Genomic DNA, 22050 nt, shown 5'->3' with positions numbered 1-22050 from the left:
TAATGGCTCAAGAACTTGGGTCTCTGTATCAATTACCTAGTTTCAGCCAGGCCCAATTCCACCTATTGCAAGGGAGTGAACAGTGGACAGAAGAGTGATTCTCTCTCTCTTTCTCTTTCTCTCTTCCTCTCTCCCTCCCTCCTTCCCTCCTTCCCTTCCTGTCTCTTTCACCCCCACCCTCTCCCACTTGTTCACTCTGTCTCTGTTTTTTCAAAAAAGTTTATATAAACCTCTTGGTAATAACTTGCAAATTTCGCCAATTTTTGGGAAAACGGCATGCAGCAAGCAATCAGAGATGGGTTGATTCTTTTAAAACTTACGAGCTAGAGAGAACATGAGATGAAAAGGGATTGAATCACAGGCAGTATAAGATTCTATTTTCAGAAAACAGCAGCCCTGGACACAAACCAAAAGGCAGGCAGTGCGCACACACTGGCACTGAGACCAGATTCCCACATCAATCTCTCTGCTCACAGCTGTACACAGAGATAGCAAATCACTATCTTCCCATCTGAGGAACTAAGATAAATACTGCATGACCACATAGTTCTTCTGCGAAGAAAACTTGTACCAACAGGCACTCTGCCTCTGAGTTGAGACTCTTTCGGTTCCCCTCATTGATCTGCAGCTTCCAGTGCCAAAGTTCCCCGCCCAGGAAGCCCACTTGCCACGCTTACACCTCCCAGGATGCATGGCTGTTTAGGAACTTTCCTGTCTCAGCAGCTCAATAGAGGCAGAGAGTCTGCTTGATTTGACTTCAAATTTGGCTGCTTTATTTTCTTCTAAACTAGGACTTATTTCAAGCCAGCACAACGATTCAGCCACATCCATCTTATCAGGAAATGTTAGATATGGTGCCAGATTCTGGCAAATGTCAAATAAAGCAACAGAACCAGGTGTGAGGATAGTGTTGCCATTATAATGGCAATGACCATGGATCCATTGCCTTACTCTGTAAGCCTCAATTTTAAAGTGTAGCTGAAGATAGGTGCTTTAGGAAGTTGTGGTTAGAATTTAAAATATTGTTAGCAAGGACTTAAAACAACTCAATCAGTAACACATCAGTATTATTAAAGATTACTAGAAGAGGAGACATTTGAATACACCGAAGTTTATAGTATACTGCAATTAGCATCACAATATAAGAAAATATGGTTATTACAGAAGGAGGGAAGGCTCTTCAATCAGTATCAAGGAAAGATATAGAGGCTAGCACTGTGGCATAGCGGGTAAAACAGCTGACTGCAATGCCAGCATTCCATATGGGCGCTGGTTCAAGTCCCAGCTGTTCCACTTCCAATCCAGTTCTCTCTTATGGCCTGGGAAAGCAGGGGAAGATAGCCTAAGTCCTTGAGCCCCCACATCCACATGGGAGACCTGAAAGAAGCTCCAGGCTCCTGGCTTCAGATGGGCCCAGCTCCAGCCATTGTGGCCATTTGGAGAGTGAACCAGCAGATGGAAGACTCTCTCTCTCTCTCTCTCTCTCTCTCTCTCTCTCTCTTTCTTCTTCTCCTCCTCCCCCTCTCCCCCCCTCCTCCCCCTACCCCATCCTCCTCCTTCTTCTTCTTCTTCCTTCTCTCTCTCTCTCTCTCTCTCCCCTTCTCTCTCTCTCTCTCTGCCTCTGTTTAAGTATTGGTAGGAGTTAGCTAAATGAATCAGGTAGACAGAGCATTTCTGGGTAAGAAAAGGCAACAACTATTGGGGCATGCAGGTATGAAATGCCACTACGTATGGTTTTTGGAAGAAGGTACCTATTAATGTAAGTGTGAGTTTAGGAAAATGGGCAGATGTGCCACTAAAGGGATATCAGGGGTCAGAGCATAAAGAGCCTTGTGTGCTAATCTAAAAAATTTGAACTTGAGTCAGTGCTTGAACTTGAGAAGCATGAAGAACTGTAAGTAGAAAAGGAACATGTTTAGATTTGTGGGAGGGATAAACTGGATAGAAGCCAAGTGAGCGACTAAGGTACCTACTGACAACGAGAATTCCAGGGATCATTTGAACACCTACTTAAGACCAACTGTGTCAGAAGAACTAGATGGTAAACCAGTGCCTCAGTGCAAATCTTATTTACAATACAGTTTGAGAACAATGATATAGTGTAGAGTGAAGCATAAGAGCATAGGTTTGGGACTTAGATAGTCCAGGTTCAAATCAAGAAAATAGAGACTGCCACTTCCTAGTTGGGTGATGTTGGCCTGAGTATTTAATCATTGTATGCCTCAGTTTGTCCAATTGTAAATTGGAAATAATAATAGTATCAGCCTCAAAGCGTTGCTTTGAGGACTGTATGTGTTTAGCAGCATCCCTGGAGAGCAATCGCTCAGTACCCAGTACCATTGACCAGTATTAGTAGTGGAGTTGGCGTGAGGAAGGCCGTTCAGCCTCTGAGCCGTTCTCTGTAAGATAATCATTTTTAATTGACTTCTTGCCTTTGGCTCTATGGACAGGAAGTGGCAGTCAGTTAACCCATATAGGTACATAGTTAACTCCTAGTTAAGGAGTTTTTGCAAGCATTGCATTTATAGTACTTGCTTGAGCATCAGTATTGATTAGAATGCCACAGAGAGTTCAGTTAATTATTTTAAGAGCCATAACATGAAGCTACATTCTGGTCAGACTTATCTGCTTCCTTCCCCTTCTCCTTCCTCCTCTTCACGTTTCTTTAATATGAGTATTTGGTATGTACAAACTGGCATATGCCACACACACATGCATTACGAAACACAACCAGGCTGAAAACAAGGACTCAATCTGGGTCTCCCACACGGGTGGCAGGGGCTCAACCACTTGAGCCACCACCTGCTTCCTCCTGCGTGTGTGTTAGCAGGAAGCTGGAATCAGGAGCAGAGCCCAGACTTCATTCCAGACAATCCAGACATGTGGTGAGCACATTCCAAGTACTATCTTCACTGCTGCACCAAATGCCCACCCCAAATTTTTACTTTTTAGTTGGTGAGTAAAAATGCAATTGATATTGATCTGTGTCCACTAAATGCTATTATTTTAATAATCATCCATAGATTTCTGGCTTCTGTGTGTGAATAATCACTTCATCTATAAATAATTAAATAATGGCAATGTTTCTCCTAAACTTGTTACTTTTTTTCTTTTCTTTTCTTATTGTGTGACTAGGTTTTCCAGTATCTGTTAGCCAGAAGTAAGAGCATTAGCAGGCATCCTTGACTTCTTTTCTTTTTTAAAGATTTTTATTTGTTTATTTGACAGGTAGAGTTACAGACTGAGAGAGAGAGAGAGAAAGGTCTTCCTTCCCTTGGTTCACTCCCCAAATGGCCACCATGGCCGGAGCTATGCCAATCCAAAGCCAGGAGCCAGGAGCCAGGAGCCAGGAGCCAGGAGCCAGGTGCTTTTTTCCTGGTCTCCCATGTGGGTGCAGGGACCCAAGCACCAGGGCCATCCTCCACTGCCCTCCCGGGCCACAGCAGAGAGCTGGACTGGAAGAGGAGCAGCTGGGACTAGAACCCGGCGTCCATATGGGATGCCAGTGCATAAGGTAGAGGATTAACCAAGTATGCCACCGCACTAGCCCCACATCCTTGACTTCTTACTGATTTTTAAAGGAATGCTACTAACTTTCATCAATGCATATAATTTTCATGAGATTTTGGAAAATAAATTCTTTATCAACTTAGGAAGTTAATTTCTGTCATAGATAGCTAAGAATTTTTGTTTGCTTACTTGTTTGCTTATTTTAATAAGTATTAAGTTTTATAGAATGATTTACCTGCAACTACTCAGATGAGCATATGTTTATTCTTTATTAGTCCATAATTTGGTGAGCCACATTGATTTTTTTAAAAATATATTATTTATTTCTTTGAAAGGCAGAGTCACAGAGAGAAAGAGGGAGAGTCAGAGAGAGAGAGATCTTCCAGATGGCCACAATGATCAGGGCTGTGCCAGGCCAAAGCCAGGAGCCAGGAGCTTCATCCAGGTCTCCCACATGGGTGCAGAAGCCCAAGCACTAGGGCCATATTCTGCTGTTTTCCCAGGTGCATTAGCAGGGAGCTGGATTGGAAGTGGAGCAGCCAGGACTCGAACTGGCGCCTATATGGGATGCTGGCACTGCAGGCTGGGGATTTTACCCACTATGCCACAGCACCAGCACACCCTAGTGCTCCTTTGGCTTGTGCAGTGGATCTTGAGGCTCATCCTCCATCTTCCTGCTGTATATCCCTGTCATCTTAGAGCTTTCACCTCTGGGTCTCCTTTTCTTAATAAGAACACCAGTCACACTGGATTAGAACTCCTGACCCCCAGGGTGACTCTATCTTAACTACACCTGCAATGATCTTATTTCAAAATAAGTTCACCTGCTGGGTTTAAATGTATGGGGTGTTGAGGGGGGGGGGTCGACACAATTCAAACCATAACACTAACCTTTCCTCCAGATTTTATCTTCCAAACGGACTTGCATCATACTGCCCTAGAAACAAGGGGGTTGGCTTTCTCTGGTCTGTTTCAGTGCCATGTGAGAATATAAGCTCCATACAGGCAACACACTTTGTGTTTTGTATATTGATCTATGCCTACTATCTAGAATAGGAGGGACTCAAAACAGTCATTGAACGAATAAGTGGTTCTCAACCTTGTCAAATCCAATTCCTCCTTTTCATAACAAATATACTAGTTACTACTGTATATAATAATATATTAGTTACTATTGTGAAGTGACAGTTTTAAACTACCTACACATTTACATTTAAATTAAATCAAAGCCCTGAGTTAATTGTAGTATAGAAAGAAAAGTAAAGTCATGTAAAATATAATAAAACAACTGACTATGGAGCTGCTAAGGCATTTCTGAACTAAAAGGCACAATGAAGTAGCTGTGTCCGTCTGTAGAATCACCAAGAAATGCACAGTTACAAAATGAACTGTACTGACAATTCACATTCCACCCAGCATATCACTACTCCGTTTATTGCATCCTAGGAAAATGCATTGTAGCTTAAAACTGTGTGACAAACACAAATGTTCCTAAGTGAAATTGATTCTAGGCTCAGATAATTGTAAACAGGTTTTTCCCCTGGTGAATGAGTAGCGGGACAGAGAAGTGGGATGTGGGAGAAGTCTCGCCGTGCAGGACTGTCTGGGCGATGCAAGAGGCCTCACAACCTTGTCCATCAGCTCTTTTCCAGCAGTGCCGCCTTTCTCATTGCTGCCGCAAGCAAAATCACTCTGGTAAATTTCCAAACAATCCTTGTCGGCATCTCTCTCCCAATAGGCTATGGATGTACAATCTAGTGGCCCGTCTGCTCTCATCGGCTACCTCTCTGTAGTGTGAGACCTGTTGGTGTGCTCATCCCGCCTCTCCCTCCCTCGGCTCCTGTGTCAGGCACTCCTGCTGCACCCCCTCTCCTCCTTCACCAGTTCTTCACCAGCCTAGGGTCACTGTCAGCTCCTCACCGCCCCTGGCCCACTCCAACTGCCCTTCAACCACCTCTCCCAAGTAACAGACTCACAATTCTCTTTCTACACATAACGACCGGATCCACACCTGTAACTGCCCACTTGGTCATTCACATCCGCCCACCTGGACTCCACATCTCTGGATTCTAAAGTCCTGTTTGTTTTTGCTTTGCTTTCTTTTGCAGTTGACACCACCTTTCTACAATACGCCTAGCCTGCTCACAATTTGTGTGGGCCTCCACCTTTATCCCATCTGCCCTTTTGGTCTTACTTATCTTCTTATTTTGTAAGAGTTTACTCATCAGCCATTTCAAGGCAGTCCCCCACAGCAAGGGTCTTCTCTTAGTCTTCCTTTTTTTATATATATAAGATTTGAAAAGCGGAGTTAGAGAGCCAGCAAGAAGCATTCTATCAGCTGGTTCACTCCCCAAGTGGCTGCAACAGCCAGGGATGGGTCAAGCCGGAGCCAGGAGCTTCTTCCAGGTCTCCCACGTGGGTGCAGAAGCCCAAGTACTTGCGCCACCTTCCACTGCTTTCCCAGGCGCATTAGCAGGGAGCTGGATCGGAAGTAGAGCAGCTGGGACTCAAACCGCATCCAGAGCTGCAGGCTGAGCTTCAACCTGCTAAGCCACAGCGATGACCACCGGCTCCTCTTCTTACACTGTGTCCACCACATCTGTTCCTAGCCCTCTTCCTCACTCTTCCTTCCCAGCTAAGAGCTGGTTTAGGGAAATGCAAAGGGCAGGGTGGCTCCAATCTCAGCAGGTACACACAGAGCACACACTGCAATGTGAACTTCGCTCTGCCTAAATCCCAATTAGTGCTTGATCATTTTAATATAACGAACCAATTAAGAGTGCTTTGCAGGCCGGCGCCGCGGCTCACTAGGCTAATCCTCTGCCTTGCGGCGCCGGCACACCCGGTTCTAGTCCCGGTCGGGGTGCCGGATTCTGTCCCGGTTGCTCCTCTTCCAGGCCAGCTCTCTGCTGTGGCCAGGGAGTGCAGTGGAGGATGGCCCAGGTGCTTGGGCCCTGCACCCCATGGGAGACCAGGAAAAGCACCTGGCTCCTGCCATCGGATCAGCGCGGTGCGCCGGCCGTAGTGCGCTGGCCGTGGCAGCCATTGGAGGGTGAACCAACAGCAAAGGAAGACCTTTCTCTGTCTCTCTCTCTCAACTGTCCACTCTGCCTGTCAAAAAAAAAAAAAAAAAAAAAAAAAAAAAAAAAAAAAAAAAGAGTGCTTTGCAAAGCCAAGAGTGTTATAAAGCACTTTGCAAGCGTAATGTGCAAACACCTGCTCTCCCTCTGGTCTCTCCAGGGAAGGGAGACCACAGCGCTAAAATCTATGAGTTCCCCATTTCATTTAAATTAAAGGAAAAGAACTTTTAAATAAAGTTGTTACATTCAAACTTTAACTTCCTTAGTACCATGCTGCAGATTTCAGCACTGTTAAGGTATTGAAGTGAACATGATTTTGTTGACCATGTTCGTGAATTTTAGATGCAACATGCATTGGTAGAATCGTGTGATGGTCTTTTGTGATACTTAATTTTTACATATCCCAGTCTCTGTAGGTATCTGCATAGACAAAGAAAAAACAAACTCCTGCTTTGCTTTTATTGAAGGGTTTCCAGGACTGCGTGTCGCTCCTGAGCTCTGTTTTAAGTATGTGTATCCTTTGCTTGTATTTTGTATTAAAAAATAAGAAAAAGAAGCCTTTACTGTTCAGCATGTTGGCATTGTCCCCTTTATTTTTTTCTCTCTTGGGGACATTTTGAAGCAAGTTATTCTTTCTGTTCTTTTTTCCTTTTGTAAACTTTTGTTTTGTTTTGTTTAAAAATGGCTTTATAAAAGGGCTTTTACAACCCCCCCAAAAAAAAAAATCTATGAGTTCCACCCAGGAAATCTCTGCTTATCATTACTGCCAAACTTAGCTGAAAACTTCATCAGGGTTGTCATGAGCGAGTTAAGATCGGAAGAATGGTCTTAAGCTGAAAACCCCTTCCCCTCGGCTCCCTGGAAGTTTGCTCCCATAGTCCCAAGGCCCTAACATAGCTCCCGACCTCCGCTGGCCTCCCCAGGAACCCCCCGCCGCGGCGGACTACAACTCCCGGCGTGCCCCGCGCGTGCGGCGGCGGCGGCTCAGGGTGGGCGCGTGGCTGCCGCCGAGCTCCGCGCGGGAGGTAAGTGCTGGGCGGTGCGGCCGGGCTTGGGGCGCGCTCGCGCTCTCCGTTGGCCAGGAAGAAAGGAAACAGAAGAGCGCACCGTGAAGCCCCCCGCCCGCCCTCGTCTCTGCCGCGTGTCCGGTGCTCCTGCAGCTTGTCGCGTGGACTCTTGTCACTCCGGAGGGGCGCTGGGGGTCGAGGCGTGCCCGGGCCGGACGGCGGCGTGGCTGTGCCGGCCCTGCCAGCGCCACGCCCCCACGCTCGGTCTTCGGGAGGCTGGCCCTCCCAGGCGCCCCCAAACTGAGCACAAACTCTCTCCTGAAAAGTCGTGGCCGGAAACTTTGCCCTAGTGTTGCGGCGCCGCCCACTGCGGGCTACCCCTCGCGTTCTCCGAGACGCCCTTCGGGGTGCGTGGAGTTCGGGTAGGGACGGGCTGCTCCTGGGGGATGGCGCTGTCCGGGGCCGCAACAGTGTTTAAAAACAAACAAAAAAATCAAAGGCAACAGTCTCCCGCCCTTCCTGACCCGCCTCCCCGCCTCCGGGGGAACCTGAAGCTTGAGGTCTACAGGTCAATGCCGCACTTGCCATCCTGTGCAGGACCGCAGGGCGTCTTGTGCTCCCCACCCCACATACACAGCAGTCTCACTGCACGACCGACAGCCACTCACAGCACACACGTGACACCCACACAGCTCTGTGGCCCGCGGGGAAGAGGCTCCTTGTGGACCGGTTGCGTTGGGTGAGGAGGGAGTGGGTGAGTGTGCTGGTGTATGTGTTTGTATTTACAAATGGCAACTTATTATCAAAGTCAGAACTAGCTGGAGAGTGGAACCTGTTGTCATAATGTAGTGGCCTGTGGGGCTCATTGTTTATAAAAAGGGAGTGATTTACAACACCATACACTGGCTCAACACAAACTTTTGATCACAGCAGGCGAGGTGGAAGGGGATATCCTCTTCTCTGTGTAGGAAGAAATGCTTGGCAAAGCTTCACGGGAGCCCACCTCCTGTGATGGCTAAGGAGTGGTGGGGTGGAACTACCTTTCCTTTGCCCCCGTTGCTCGGGGAGAGAAAATGGTGAGCTGAACGTGCAATGCCTCCTTCCTCCTTCCCCTCCCTCTGCCCGGAGCACTCACAGTCCAGGTCCCCCATTGTCCCCCCCCCCCCCCGTTCCATTTGGATTTGGTTGAAGATTAATTCAGAAAATTCAGATCAAGTCCAAACACTTTATGGAATCTGTTGGTGAAAGAGCTCTTTATTCCCCTAAGGGGCCATGGTTTTGATCCACTGCGATGAACGTCCGTCCTATGCTCAAAACATGACACTCAATTTATAAACACTTAGAATGGGTCCCCGAGTTATTGTTGTTGGGAGGCAATGGCAAAGATGGTTAGAGAGAACACTTGAAGCCCTTCCCAGCCATGATCTTTCAGGAAGTCCATTTCTGATACCATTCTTGAAGTAAGTTAAAAGAAACGGACTTTGAAATTCGGGTTCCAAATGTATAATGTAGTGCCCTTCAAGATTACAGTAGAAAAAGGGGCAGGCAGCTTGGAGCTCAGTTCTACCCAAAAACTACACATTATTACAGCAGTGGCAGTTAAGGTTTTCTAGGATCCTGGGGAAACCTGTATTCTCGGTGCGATGTTGACTGGTTTTGTTGCTGCCTTGACCTAGAAGTGTGCGAATGGTGGTGGGTGTTTATTTCAGTGAAGGGGCGACTCCTCTGTGTGTTTTCAGTGTGTGCACAGAGCAGTTAATGGGCAGGAATGTTGTTCCTCCAGCAGTGGTTCCCAGCCAGGCACAGTTGCTGAGGTTGACCAGGGCAATTGAAAAGAACTTGCCTAACCTCCTCCCAGTTTCCTTAATTGTTGATTTAGGGTGGTGGTTGGGAGACACTGAATTTAGGAGTTGGCACCCCATCGTCTTATTCATATGTAACTCATACAGTCCAAGGTGCTCAATAGGTTGTAAAAGTTGGCTGAATATGTTGAATTATGCGTTATGTGCAACTGGGATAAACAGAATTAAGCCTAGCAGAACTAATTGTTTTTGTTTTGTAGAGTAATGTTTTGTTTATTTCAGTTTGAATTTTGACTGGCTTCACTGGGTAGGATGAATGCCAAAATGAAGGAATGTGGGCGTTTTCAGGAGATCTGGTCATCTATTTTGCATCCTCTCTGAAATATGTTACTTCCTGCATAATGAAGTGAAAGGATTTGCTGCTGGGCAGTGCTTTCCTTATTCTCACAAAGAGATTACTTAAAAGCCAGCCCTGGGAACTTTGTCCACGAAGCTCTGTTAGGGAAAAAGAGTGACACAGAACTGCAGCTTCTGAGTGGTCACTGCTTATAGCCTCTAAGCACTGCCTTCTGTCTCTCTTTTTCTCGTATTTTTCCCATACGGGAGAAAAAGAAATAGTTTGAAACGTGACATTCATGCTCAGAAAAACACCAGAGACGTATGCAGCAACAATAAAGGGGAGGGAGATAATAAGAGGCTATTGAGACAGCTTGTTTTCCTTTGTACAAGACAGGTGTACTGAGAATTCTGCAGTTTTAGACTTGTGATTCATTCTCTTCCACTAATTGTGCTGAAGGTAGTTAGCAAAAGTGAACGGGCACACTGTAGCTTTAAAAAGTCAGCCATGAACCAGAAGGCAGTTGGTGCAGCTTGTGTGTGATTCCTAACGTCATGTTGGCTGCGAGCCAGCCTGGTTTTATTTCACTGTGTCAAATTGTACCTCCTTATTGAATTCCTTTGCCAGCCTACTTTGTGAAAGAAAACATTGGGGTTTCTTTGGCTGTTCTTGATAAGCCTATAAAAAATGATATGTTTTAGTTGCTTATAGGTAGGTTTTCTTTTTACTCTTCCACAAAAAAGGGAAAGAATAGTAATAATAATAAGGCAACGTAGTGTGATGTTGCAGAGTATCAATGTGAGTGTTTTGTTTTGTTTTGTTTTGTTTTCTGAGATGCTTAGAAAATGGTGAATGTGTAACAGTTTCCAACTGATGTGAAATCATTCCGGTAGCGTGGAGCAGCAGCACTCTGTTCCTGTCTACTCTAACGGAGTGTGAACGGATGCTAATATCTATATGTGTATTAAATGTTGGCTTTCTCTAGCAATGATTTAAGTGGCTTAGCAACTGGAAGTTTGTGTGTGTGTGTGTGTGTGTGTTTCAGGAGTAAAGATTAGCCCACACTTAACAGTGTTATTTGCTAATCATCTACTTCTCTAACAGTGATAAAATCTTGTGAATATACTAAATGATGCACTTGCCGTTTCGGAGTAATCCCTAGAGAAGGAGTGCCGAAGTATAAAGTGATTTGAGAGAAAATGTCTTTAATTTATGGCTTCAGCTGAATAACAGCAAACACGTTTCAGGACTAGTTTTTGTTTGTTTTGTTTGTTTTTCTTAAAGCAGTTTTTTCATAATGTTTTCATCTTGCTAATTGCATATTGATTGTAGAGGGCTTTTATTTTATCATAGGATTTTAAATTTTTTTCCTCATCCTACTAAACAAAAACGGTGATGGATGCTACTATATCTCCTTAAATATTTTGATGATTTTACATAAATCTAGTGAGCTGCCTAGGCTCACTTACACACACACACACACACACACACAGCACCACCTTTCCGTACTAGGGCTAGCTGGCGTGTTTGTGACCTTCCTGCATTAACACAGCATGGCCATCTCACAGATGGGGTTTTCGAGTCTTTGCTTGTGAATATGTGAGGTAGGGGAATACTTGCTGACAAAAGCTTTAAGTGCCCTTCTGCACTGCAATGAAAAAAATGTAGGAGCCGGAGAAGTAGGGGAAAAAAATACAATAAGAAAAAAAAATCACAGCCCGTGGTGGGAGGGGGAGGAGAGCTGGGATTGTTTTTCTCTACTTTGACTCGATTCTGAGTTGCAATGTCTTAAGTGCAGGCTTGGCACCCGGTGGAAGCTGTGCCAGTTCACACAGCACTTGTTTTGAAGGAGGACTCAGTTTCATTTGCAAATGCTTATTGTCAGGGCAGGCAGTGCCAGTACAGATGAAAGCACCCCAATCCGTCTCCTCCAGTCCTTTAGGTTTAATCACATCTCTCCAATCGCTGAGGGAACTGGAGGTTTAAACAAACAGACGTGAACTGGTGTGAAGCTGTAAAAGGGACCATTATGTTTCCGATTCAGAATTTCTATTCTTCTGTCACTTTCTAAGAATTAAACACAAGCTTTTCTCCCTTATTGATTAGTTGCTGAAGTAAAGGAACCCTGCAGCCTTCCCATGCTATCTGTTGACATGGAAAACAAGGAAAATGGCTCTGTCGGTGTGAAAAAGTAAGTGAAGCTGGCTTCTGAGTTCTGCCTCTGCAGACCACAGAGGGACTTGGTTTCTATTTTAGTACTTTTTGTTTAGCTACTAAAATACAGTTTGGGGGTTGTCTTGGTTTGTCTACATTCGCCACCAGCCTCACTTCTCCCCCCAACCCCACCCAGTTGCCTTTTTCTGTCTTCCATTTCCAAGACTTCGATGACTCAGACATCAGAATGTGCCTGAAAGGTGAGCGTTATCAGGCTTTGGAGCAAGGGTGGCTGAAGATTTCAGCCCTGCATTCTGTTTATTGAAACAAAAACTCAGAGCAACCTAGCCTGTGCCTTCCAAGTCCTTAGGCTGCTAGGGTGGGGACAGAAAATGGAGTTTGAGTTTTTTTAAAATAAAATCACTTCTCACTATCAAAACTGAGAGCTATAGTAAAGGAATGGAAAAGCTTCAGTAGGAATACTAAGTTTAACAACTTCCCTATTGTGATGTTATGAGCTGTTTGTTGAATGTGAAACATTTCATGATGTTCCATTTTAACGTGTTACCACATTTGAAACCTCTGATAATATTCGTATTTGTTGTATAAGAGTTATATGCTTGGTTCTTTTAAATAGAAAATTTTATTGCATTACGTAGCATAGTACTCTGAAACAGAGCAAAAAGCCAACTTCCAAGAAGTCTGTGAGTATATTAAAGAAATGTGTATTCTCATTTAGAAGTTATCGCTAAGCTATAATCACTGTGATTACAAGGAGAAAGTAAGTACCAAGAGAGTGTTATCTGTTTCATTTTTTTCTGTGTCATTTAGTTTAAACTTGCTGTAAACTTGGGCTTTGGAAGAAACTAATTAAATGTAATCCGTAGAAGCTGTGATATTTAAATGAGACAATGTGCTATATGTTCATGAATAGAAGGTATAGTTTGCTTCACAGCAAAGTTACATTAAAATTGACTTAATAAAATCAAGTTTTAAAAATTCTTGGGTGATTTATATGTCAGTGCAATTTTTTTTTTTTCTCAAAGGGTTTCACATTTGGAAGTTTCATTTGTTCTTTGGTGCAGGGTTTAGGATGCTGCCCTTCTCACATTCTTGCAGTTTGGTATAGGTGGTTGTAAGAGGAATGGAAGAAATGGATGGTTATATGTGAGCTACATCGGTGCCGTGTGACAGTACTTTCTGCGATGATAGAAATGTTCTGTACTTGGCATTTTCCAAAATGGTAGCCACAGGCCTGTGAGCTATTAAGGACTTGAAATGTGTCTAGTGTAACTGAAAAACTGAACTGTTAATTTTGCTTAAATGTTTTTAAGATCTATCTATTTATTCATTCATTTGTTTATTTTGTATTTCAAAGTCAGAGAAGGAGAGGCAGAAGCAGAAAGAGAGAGAGAGAGAGAGAGAGAGAGAGAGAGAGAGAGAGATCTCCCATCCTCTGATTTACTCCCCAAATGGCTACTACAGCTGGGGCTGGGCCAGGATGAAACCAGGAGCCAGGAACTTAATCTGGGACTCCCATGTGGCTGCAGGGGCCAAGGACTTGGGTCATCCTCTGCTGCTTTCCCAGATGCATTAGCAGTAGCTGATTGGAAGTGGAGCAGCCGGAACTTGAACCAGCACCCATATGGGATGCTGGAACTTGTAGGTGGCAGCTTAACCCACTGTGCCACAAGCGCCAGCCCCCAATTTTACTTTAATCCATTTTAAAATGAACAGCTTTATTGTAGTATAATGGCCATATAATAAATTGCATGTGTTTAGAGTATAAAATTTGGTAATTCACATATTTGTGTATACCTGTGTAATTGTGGCCACAATTAAGATAGTGAACATATCCATCACCCCCAAGTTTGCTTATAGCTGCTTGTAATCTCTCCATCTCCTTTCCTGCCTGCACATCCCTAAGCATCCATTGATGTGCTGTCACTGTAGCCTGCTTTTTCTAGATTTTTATATAAGCGGACACATAATTATATATGTATATGCTTATGTATGTATTATACACATAAACAAACAGAGCTTCAGAAACATCATGGAAAATAAAATTAAAAGCTATTATGCATTTTGTGACTTTTTGAAGCCCCTCGTGTGTATGTATATGTGGTCTGGTGTCCTTCACTTAACAAAATTAATTTGAGATTTACCTATGTTATTACTTAGTTCATAACTTTTTATTACTGAGTGACTTTCCATTGTAGGAAGGAATATACCACGATTTGTTTACTGTTTATCCATCCGCAGGATGATAGTCATTTGGATTGTCTCCATTTTTTAGCCATTACAACTAAAGCTGCTGTGATAGTCATGTACAAGTCTCTGTGCAGACATATACTTTTATTTTTTCCCCATAAATACTGAGGGATGGAAAGGTGGGGCTGAATGGTAGGTGCATGCTTACTTTTTAAGAAACTGCCAAGCCATTTTTCAAACTAGTTGTCCCATTTCCATTCTCTACATCGGTGTTCCAGTGCTGTAGTCGTTACATGTCCTCACATATTTGGTGCAAGCAATCTTTTTCATATTAGACATTATATTGCATGTGGTTTTAATTTTCATTTTCTTTGTACTAGCAGTATTGAACATCTTTTTGTATGCTTATTTATCATCCCTGCATCTTCTTAGCCAAAGTCTTGTTCAACTCTTTTGTTCTCAGTTTTGTTGGGTTAGTTTTTTCCATGTTTGTCATGTAGAGCTTTTTTTTAATATATTGTGAATACAAGTCTTTTATCATATAGATGAGTTGAGAATATATTCCTCTGCATGTGGCTTATCTTTTCATTCTCTCTGTAGTGTTCTTCAAAGTGTAGAAGTTTTTAAATTTTGATGAAGTCCCACTTAACAACTTTTTCTTTTATGGTTAATGCTTTTGGTGTCATATCTAAGAAAATTTTGCCTAGCCCAAGGTCACAATGGTTTTCTTCTAAAGTTTTGTAATTTTAGGAATTAGCACTATGAATTTTCAGTTAATTTTTGTTAGGTAAGGGTTGAAGTGGTTGTTTTTTTGTTTTGGTTTTTGTTTTTTTTTTGGTGTGGTGATAATGGTGTTTGTTTTGTTTGTTTTTTGCCTATGGATATTCAATTTTTCCAGCACCATTGGATCAAACATGTTACAACTTTGTTGAAAATAATCAGTCATATATGTATGAATTTATTTTTAGACTTTATTATGGTCCATTGATGTTTTTGCATACACTTATGCCAACACAACACTGTTTTGATAACTGTGGCTTTGAAAACTGTAGCCTAAAACCAGGAACTGTTTGCCATCTAACATTTTCTTTTTAAGGTTATTTTTGGCTCTTTGCTTTCCATATGGATTCTAGAATCAGCTCATCAGTCATCAGTTTCCACCAAAAATTAAAAACATGATGGCATTTCAGTTGGCATTGACATAGTTCAATTTGGAAAGACTTTAAATCTTTTTTTTAAAGATTTATTTATTTGAAAGAGTTACACACAGAGAGAAGGAGAGGCAGAGAGAGAGAGAAAGGTCTTCCATCTGCTGGTTCCCTCCCCAGTTGGCCACAATGGCGGAAGCTGCACCAATCCGAAGCCAGGAGCCAGGAGCCTGGAACCTCTTCTGGGTCTCACATGCGGGTACAGGGGCCCAAGGACTTGGGCCATTTGGGCTTTCCCAAGGCAAGGCAAAGAGCTGGATGGGAAGTGGAGCAGCTGGGACTCGAACCAGTGTCCATATGGAATGCCAGCATTTCAGGTGGCAGCTTTACCCTCTACACTACATTTGTCTTCCAACAAATTAACACAGTATATTTCTCCATTTAGTTAAATCTTTAATTTCACTCAGTGATTTTTGTATAGCTTTCAGTGTTCAAGTCTTGCATGTTTTTGTCAGATGTATTCCTAGACAGATATCATGTTTGTGATGCTATTAGAGGTAGCGCTTCTTTTTAAATTTGAATTTCTAATTGTTCATTGCTAATGTATAGAAATGCAGTTGAATTTTGTCTGTAGATCTGTAGCTTACAGTCTTGCTAAACTTGTGACATTTTGTAGATATTTTATAAATATGGACAGTTATGTCTTGTGAATAAAGGCAGTCTTACCTCTATTTTCCCTATCTGAATGCATTTTATTTCTTTTTCTTTCCTTATTGCACTAAGTCGATTCTCCAGTAAAAAGCTGACAACAGTGATGAAAACAGACATCCTTGATTTGTGCCTCATCTTCATCTTCTTATCCTTGTTCTTTGGTATATATGTGGGCTTTTTTTTCTGTCACCTTAAAATGTTTTCTTTATGATTGGTGTTTGAAGCAATTTGATTATGAGACTTAGTGTGTGATTTTCTTTGTTTCCTGTGATGAGTATTTGTGTTTTGTTTCTGAGATCTGTGTGTGGGCCTAGTTTTCATTAAATCTGTTTGTTTTTTTTGTTTGTTTTTTTTTTTTGTTTTTTTTGTTTTTTTTGTTTTTTTTGACAGGCAGAGTGGACAGTGAGAGAGAGAGACAGAGAGAAAGGTCTTCCTTTGCCGTTGGTTCACCCTCCAATGGCCGCCGCAGCCGGCGCACCGCGCTGATCCGAAGGCAGGAGCCAGGTGCTTCTCCTGGTCTCCCATGGGGTGCAGGGCCCATCCTCCACTGCACTCCCTGGCCACAGCAGAGAGCTGGCCTGGAAGAGGGGCAACCGGGACAGAATCCGGCACCCCAACCAGGACTAGAACCCGGTGTGCCAGCACCGCAGGCGGAGGATTAGCCTAGTGAGCCACGGCGCCAGCCAAAATCTGTATTTTTCATTTCAGAGAATTGTAGTTTTCATCTCTAGAACTTCAGCTTGAGTGTTTTAAATATATGTCTTCAATGTTACTATTTAAATATTCAATATTTCCTCTAGCTTATTTTTTTAAAGAATTATTTATTTGAAAGAGAGAGGGGCCAGTGCTGTGGTGCAGCGGGTTAAGGCCCTGGCCTGAAGCGCTGGCGTCCCATATGGGCACCGGTTCTAGTCCTGGTTGTTCCTCTTCCGATCCAGCTCTCTGCTGTGGCCCGAGATAGCAGTGGAAGATGGCCCAAGTCCTTGGGCCCCTGTACCCACGTGAGAGACCTGGAAGAAGCTCCTGGCTCCTGGCTCCTGGCTCCTGGCTCCTGGCTCCTGGCTCCTGGCTTCGGATCAGCACAGCTCCGGCCCTTGCGGCCATCTGAGGAGTGAACCAGCAGATGGAAGTCCTCGCTAACTCTGTCTTTTAAATAAATAAAATAAATCTTAAAAAAAAAAGAGAGAGAGAGAGAGAGAGAGGCGGGGAGAAATAGAGAGAAAGAGAGATCTTCCATCTTCCATTTGGGTTTACTCCCCAAGTGGCTGCAAAGGCTGAGGCTGGGCCATGCTGAAGCCAGGAGCCTGGAACTCTACTCAAGTCTCCCACATTGGTGGCAGGGGTCCAAGGACTTAAGCTGTCTTCCCGTGCCTTCCCAGGCACATTAGCTGGGAGTTGGATTGGAAGTGGGACAGCCTGGAATTCAGTTAGCACTTCAATATGGGAGGCTGGTATCCTAGACGACAACTTAACCCACTGTGCCACAGTGCATCTAGCTTAAAATATAGCCATTGTTAGCACATGGATCAGCAAACTATATCCCACAAGTCAAATCTGGTCCACTGCCTATTTTTGTAAATAAAATTTTATTGACACAGTCATTAAAAAATATAGCCATAATAACTGTTATTTCAATGTCCTTATCTACTAATGCTATCTTTCATATCATTTCTTAATTTCCATTGACTGATTTTTTTTTCATTATGTATTATATTTTCCTGCCTTTTTGCATGCTTGCTAATTTTTTATTGAATACCAGACATTGTGATTTTTTACCTTGTTGAATGCTGGATATTTTTGTAGTCTCATAAATATGCTCAATCTTTATCCTAGAAGGGCCTTAAGTTACTTGGAAAGTTTGTTCCTTTTAAGTTTTGCTTTTTAAGTTTGGTTAGGCAGGACCAGAGCTGCATTTAGTCTAAGGTATTGATTTTTCCTCTTTTACTGAGGTAAGATCCTTCTTTGTACTGTAACCAGTGCTCCTCAGTTATGAGATTTTCCTCTCTGCAGGTGGAGAAAAGCACTTTATCTACCCCTACATGATCTTCAAAGATTGTTCCCACTAATCTGTTTGGGTCATTCTTCCCCAGACTCAAGTGGTTTCCTTGCATGCCAGTGCTAATGAAGACCATGCTGAGCACCGGAGGGAACCCTCTGCAGACACCCAGAGTTCTTCCACTGTGCAGCTCTTTCCTCTGTAGAATTGCCCTGTACACAGCCTAAAAACCTCCAGGCAGTGAATGCAAAGGCTTTGCCTTTCTAGTTTTCTGTCTCTCAGTAATCACCATCCTTTAATGCCTGTGACCAACATTTTGAGTGACACTATTTTCCTATGTTTTGTCTGTTTTTTTTTTTTTCCAGTGTTTTTAAGCAGAAGGATAACTTTTACTCCATCTTTATTGTAAATAGAAGTTCCAGTTAATTTGCGTGCCCACAGGAGGCATACATTGAACAGGGCAGAGATAAATTTTAATGCAGAATCCCCAAAAGCCTAAACTGCAAGGTCTGAAGGCTGTTTTGTGGAGGGGCTGTCAGCTTTGTAGGGTGTTTAGCGGTGTCCTTGGCCTTTTCCAACCAGATTCAATGGTACTCCTCTCCTGTTAAGACAATCAGAAACATCTCCAGACATTGCTGAATGTTCCCTAAGGAACAAAACCATTCCCAGCTGAGAACCACTGCTATAAACTAATCTCCACCTAAGGAAAGTGTAACAACAGATTGGCCTTTAATTTGTAGTGGTCACTTCTGCAAAAGGCTCCTGAAAGGCAATGAAGTTGTAGATATTTCAGTTGAGAGTTTCCTCTGTCTTCTATCTTTTGCCTCTTATAGATCATAGAAGAGAAAGGGAAAGAGGGGAAGAATGAAGCAAATGTGATAAGATATTAATATTTGGGGGAATTTGAGTGACGTTTACATGGGAGTTTTGTACTATTCTTGCAACTTTTCTATGAGTCTGGGACTTTTAAAAATTAAAGCCACTTTATTAGTGGGGAGAGAAAATTATTCTTGCCTAGGAAAGAAGGAATATTCCTGCCTAGACTTGGGAACAGGGGTGGAATTAATCTTGGCCTTGCAAAGGTAAGATCTTTTGACTTTTAAATAAGACTTAGGCTCAGAGGTTAGATTTCACCTTGCTTTTGTTTCTTAATTAGCAGGAGAACGTGTAATAAATAACTTAATGTTTCTCATCTTATTTGTGAGGATCAAAAGAAAGCACTTGAATGTATTCGAGTGATATAGCAGTGGTATTCTTTATTTTCCAATACAGAAAGCATCAGAGTGCCTGCTATGAGCCATGCCTTGTGTTAACAGTCCTTGCAAATATTATCTTATTTAATCACTGCTACATGTGATACGGTAAATATATTGCAAGTAAGTAAATGGGAGCATAGAAATATAACTGAAAATTATATGATAAAGTGGCAAACCTCAGGTCTGAACCCAGCTCTTCTGACTCCAAAAAGTAACTCTTTCGTTTTCTCCTACAATTTCTATAACTATCCTCACCCCGTTCTATAAACTGAAATAGATCTGGTTGTAGGCACTTGGGGGGCAGGCTTTTTCCAGGGCTGCATTGTGTATTCTTACGTTGTTTCTGTAAGACAAGGAGCAGATGATTGAAACTTTTCAGGCCTTGTGATTCGTCAGACTTGTGGACCTAAGTAACTGTGAAGAGCTAATAAGCTTGACAGTTTTAAACAAACATCTTATTTCATTCATGCATTCCACTGAGGTGTCTAAAGTAGATGTTTGTCCAGATCTCTCTCATTCTGCATCTTATGAGTCACTCTGATTTTGGTATGACCATCACCAAGGCTTAGATTCTACTTGAACTCATTCAGAAAGGAAAAAATAATTGGATTTTATATTTTATGTTCAGGGTCTTTAACAGTAATCATCAACAGAGCAATAATAAAAGCACAAACAGAAAATACCATTAAAAGTAGTCACAGGGGCAATAGAGGGTAATGCTGCTGCCGTGACACTGGCACCCCATATGGGTGCTGCTTTGTGACTCCACTTCCAATCCAGCTCCCTGCTAATGCCCTGGAAAAAACAGTGGAAGATGGCCCAAGTGCATGGACCCCTGCCACCCATGTGGGAGACCCAGATGAAGCTCCTAACTCCTGACTTTGGCCTAGCCTAGTACTGGCTGTTGTAGCCATCTAGTGAGTGAACCAACAGATGGAAGATCTCTCTCTCTCTTTCAAAATAAATAAATCAATCTTTTTTTAAATGGTCATAGCATGAGCAAACATTCCATAGAAGAGGAAATATATATGGCTAATTAATAATTGAACACATTTTCAGTATCATTAGTGACCAAGAAAATTCAAATCAGATCACAGTTACATATCCATGCACTAGGCAACATTCTAAAAATATGAACCAACTATTACAGGAGATATGGATTTATAGGATATAGTTCTGGTGGGAGTATAAATTGCTACAGCAACTTTGGAAAATATTTTTTCTAGTGTCAAATATAACTCAGCAATCCCATTTCTGGATATATAAGTATTTAGTTCTGCCCAATAAAAATAAAACCTGAGTCATACATGTAACTTCTGATTTTCCTAGTAGTTATATTTAAGCAAGTGACATAAATTTTAATAATATATTTTATTTAACTGCATATTGTCAAAAATGTTAGTTTAACATATAATCAATATAAGACTTTTTTTTAAGAAAAAGATTTATTTATTTATTTGAAAGGCAGAATTAGAGAAAGAGAGGAGAGATGGACAGAGACATCTTTCATCCACTGCTTCACTCCCCAAATGGCCAGGAGCCAGGATCTTCTTGCGAGTCTCCCATGTGGGTGCAAAGGCCCAAGAATTTGGGCTATCTTCCATTGCTTTCCCAGGCACATCAGCAGGATGCTGGATCAGAAATGGAGCAGCTGGAACTTGAACCAGTGCCCGTATGGAATGCTGGTTCTGGAGGTGATGGTTTTACTGACTATGCTACACTGTCAGCCCCAGTGTTAGACTTTAATGAAATATTTTACATTTTTTGATACTAGGTTTTCTAAATCTGTTGTGTATTTTACACTTACTGTATATCTTCATTTGGGAATACTTGATCTTCAGTTAGAGTCCATAAAAATAAAAGTTGAAAAAGTAGAAAGAGATACCCAAATAATTCCAAACATATTTAAAATTTTCTATTAACCGGATCAAGAACTCAAAAAAATTTTCTTGTAATATTTGTGTCCACATTGACACAACTGGTTTATCTCAATCTGATTTGTAAACAAAAGCTTATTGACTTCAAAACTACATCTGTCCAAGTTAGGTAAACTTACTAATGCTCATATCAATGCAGTGTTGTTAAAATTGAATTCAAAGTACTAATGTGTAAACTGATGAGCCACTGTTAGTATATCAGTGTCAATAAATCATTATTCAGATTTTCTTGGAGTTTGTTTTTAGAAAAATGTCTACAATTATTGTATTCATAAGAGCTACAATTTCAACATAAGTTTTCTATCTGATTAGGTTACAAAGCAGCTTTAACTTTCATTGGAACTTCAAATTTAGTTCATTCATATGCAATGTGGAATCAGTGAGAAAATATAAATTACTCTGCAATTTTTGTCTTAATTCTTAAATATTTGGCAAGCATTCTTGTATCAATAAAATCTTCAACTTGCCATAATAGTACAATAAAACTTTCCCATGACTTGCCCAATATGTTTAGCAAATTGATCATTAAATTGGTCAGAAATAGATCATTACATCCAGAGTCTTATATTTCACCTAACAATTCCATTAACTGGCATTAATCTATTGCATTTGTAAATATGTAACGAACAATTTAACAGTGGTATTTATAATACTTTTCAAGAATCTTCAGGAAACTGAACCTAGATATCAAACAGTAGCATGAAATAATAGGAGAAACATTGTTCTTTGGTCTTGAAATTACAATAAACCCACGTTTTTTAAAACCTAAACATGGCTGAAAACTGTCCATCAGGCTAGAATTTGATCTTTTTTAAAATCTAGCTGAAATTCATCTTTGACAAATGTAAAAGATTTAAAAATATCTAAACCATGAGTTCAGTCTCTCAGGCTGTAAATTGAC

General features: G+C 42.0%; 1 protein-coding gene across 10 annotated transcripts in view; it reads left to right on the top strand.

The window, feature by feature from the left end:
• Positions 1-22050, top strand: part of SAMD13 (sterile alpha motif domain containing 13) — a 75250-nt gene that overhangs the window by 9675 nt on the left and 43525 nt on the right. The window contains exons 1-2 of one of the 10 annotated variants that reach the window (XM_017345578.3): positions 7560-7615; positions 11843-11927. The exons of 2 other annotated variants lie outside the window; for them this stretch is intronic. In XM_017345578.3, the coding sequence (XP_017201067.2) occupies positions 11875-11927 (53 nt within the window). In that variant the 5' untranslated portion in view covers positions 7560-7615; positions 11843-11874. 7 more of the 10 variants (XM_070078162.1, XM_070078164.1, XM_051857557.2 and 4 more) reach the window with 7 other exon arrangements.

Source organism: Oryctolagus cuniculus, chromosome 7 (assembly GCF_964237555.1).
Source record: "Oryctolagus cuniculus chromosome 7, mOryCun1.1, whole genome shotgun sequence".
NCBI lineage: Eukaryota > Metazoa > Chordata > Mammalia > Lagomorpha > Leporidae > Oryctolagus > Oryctolagus cuniculus.
The sequence above is the reverse complement of the archived record's forward strand: the minus strand, read 5'-3'. Positions and strand labels throughout refer to the sequence as shown.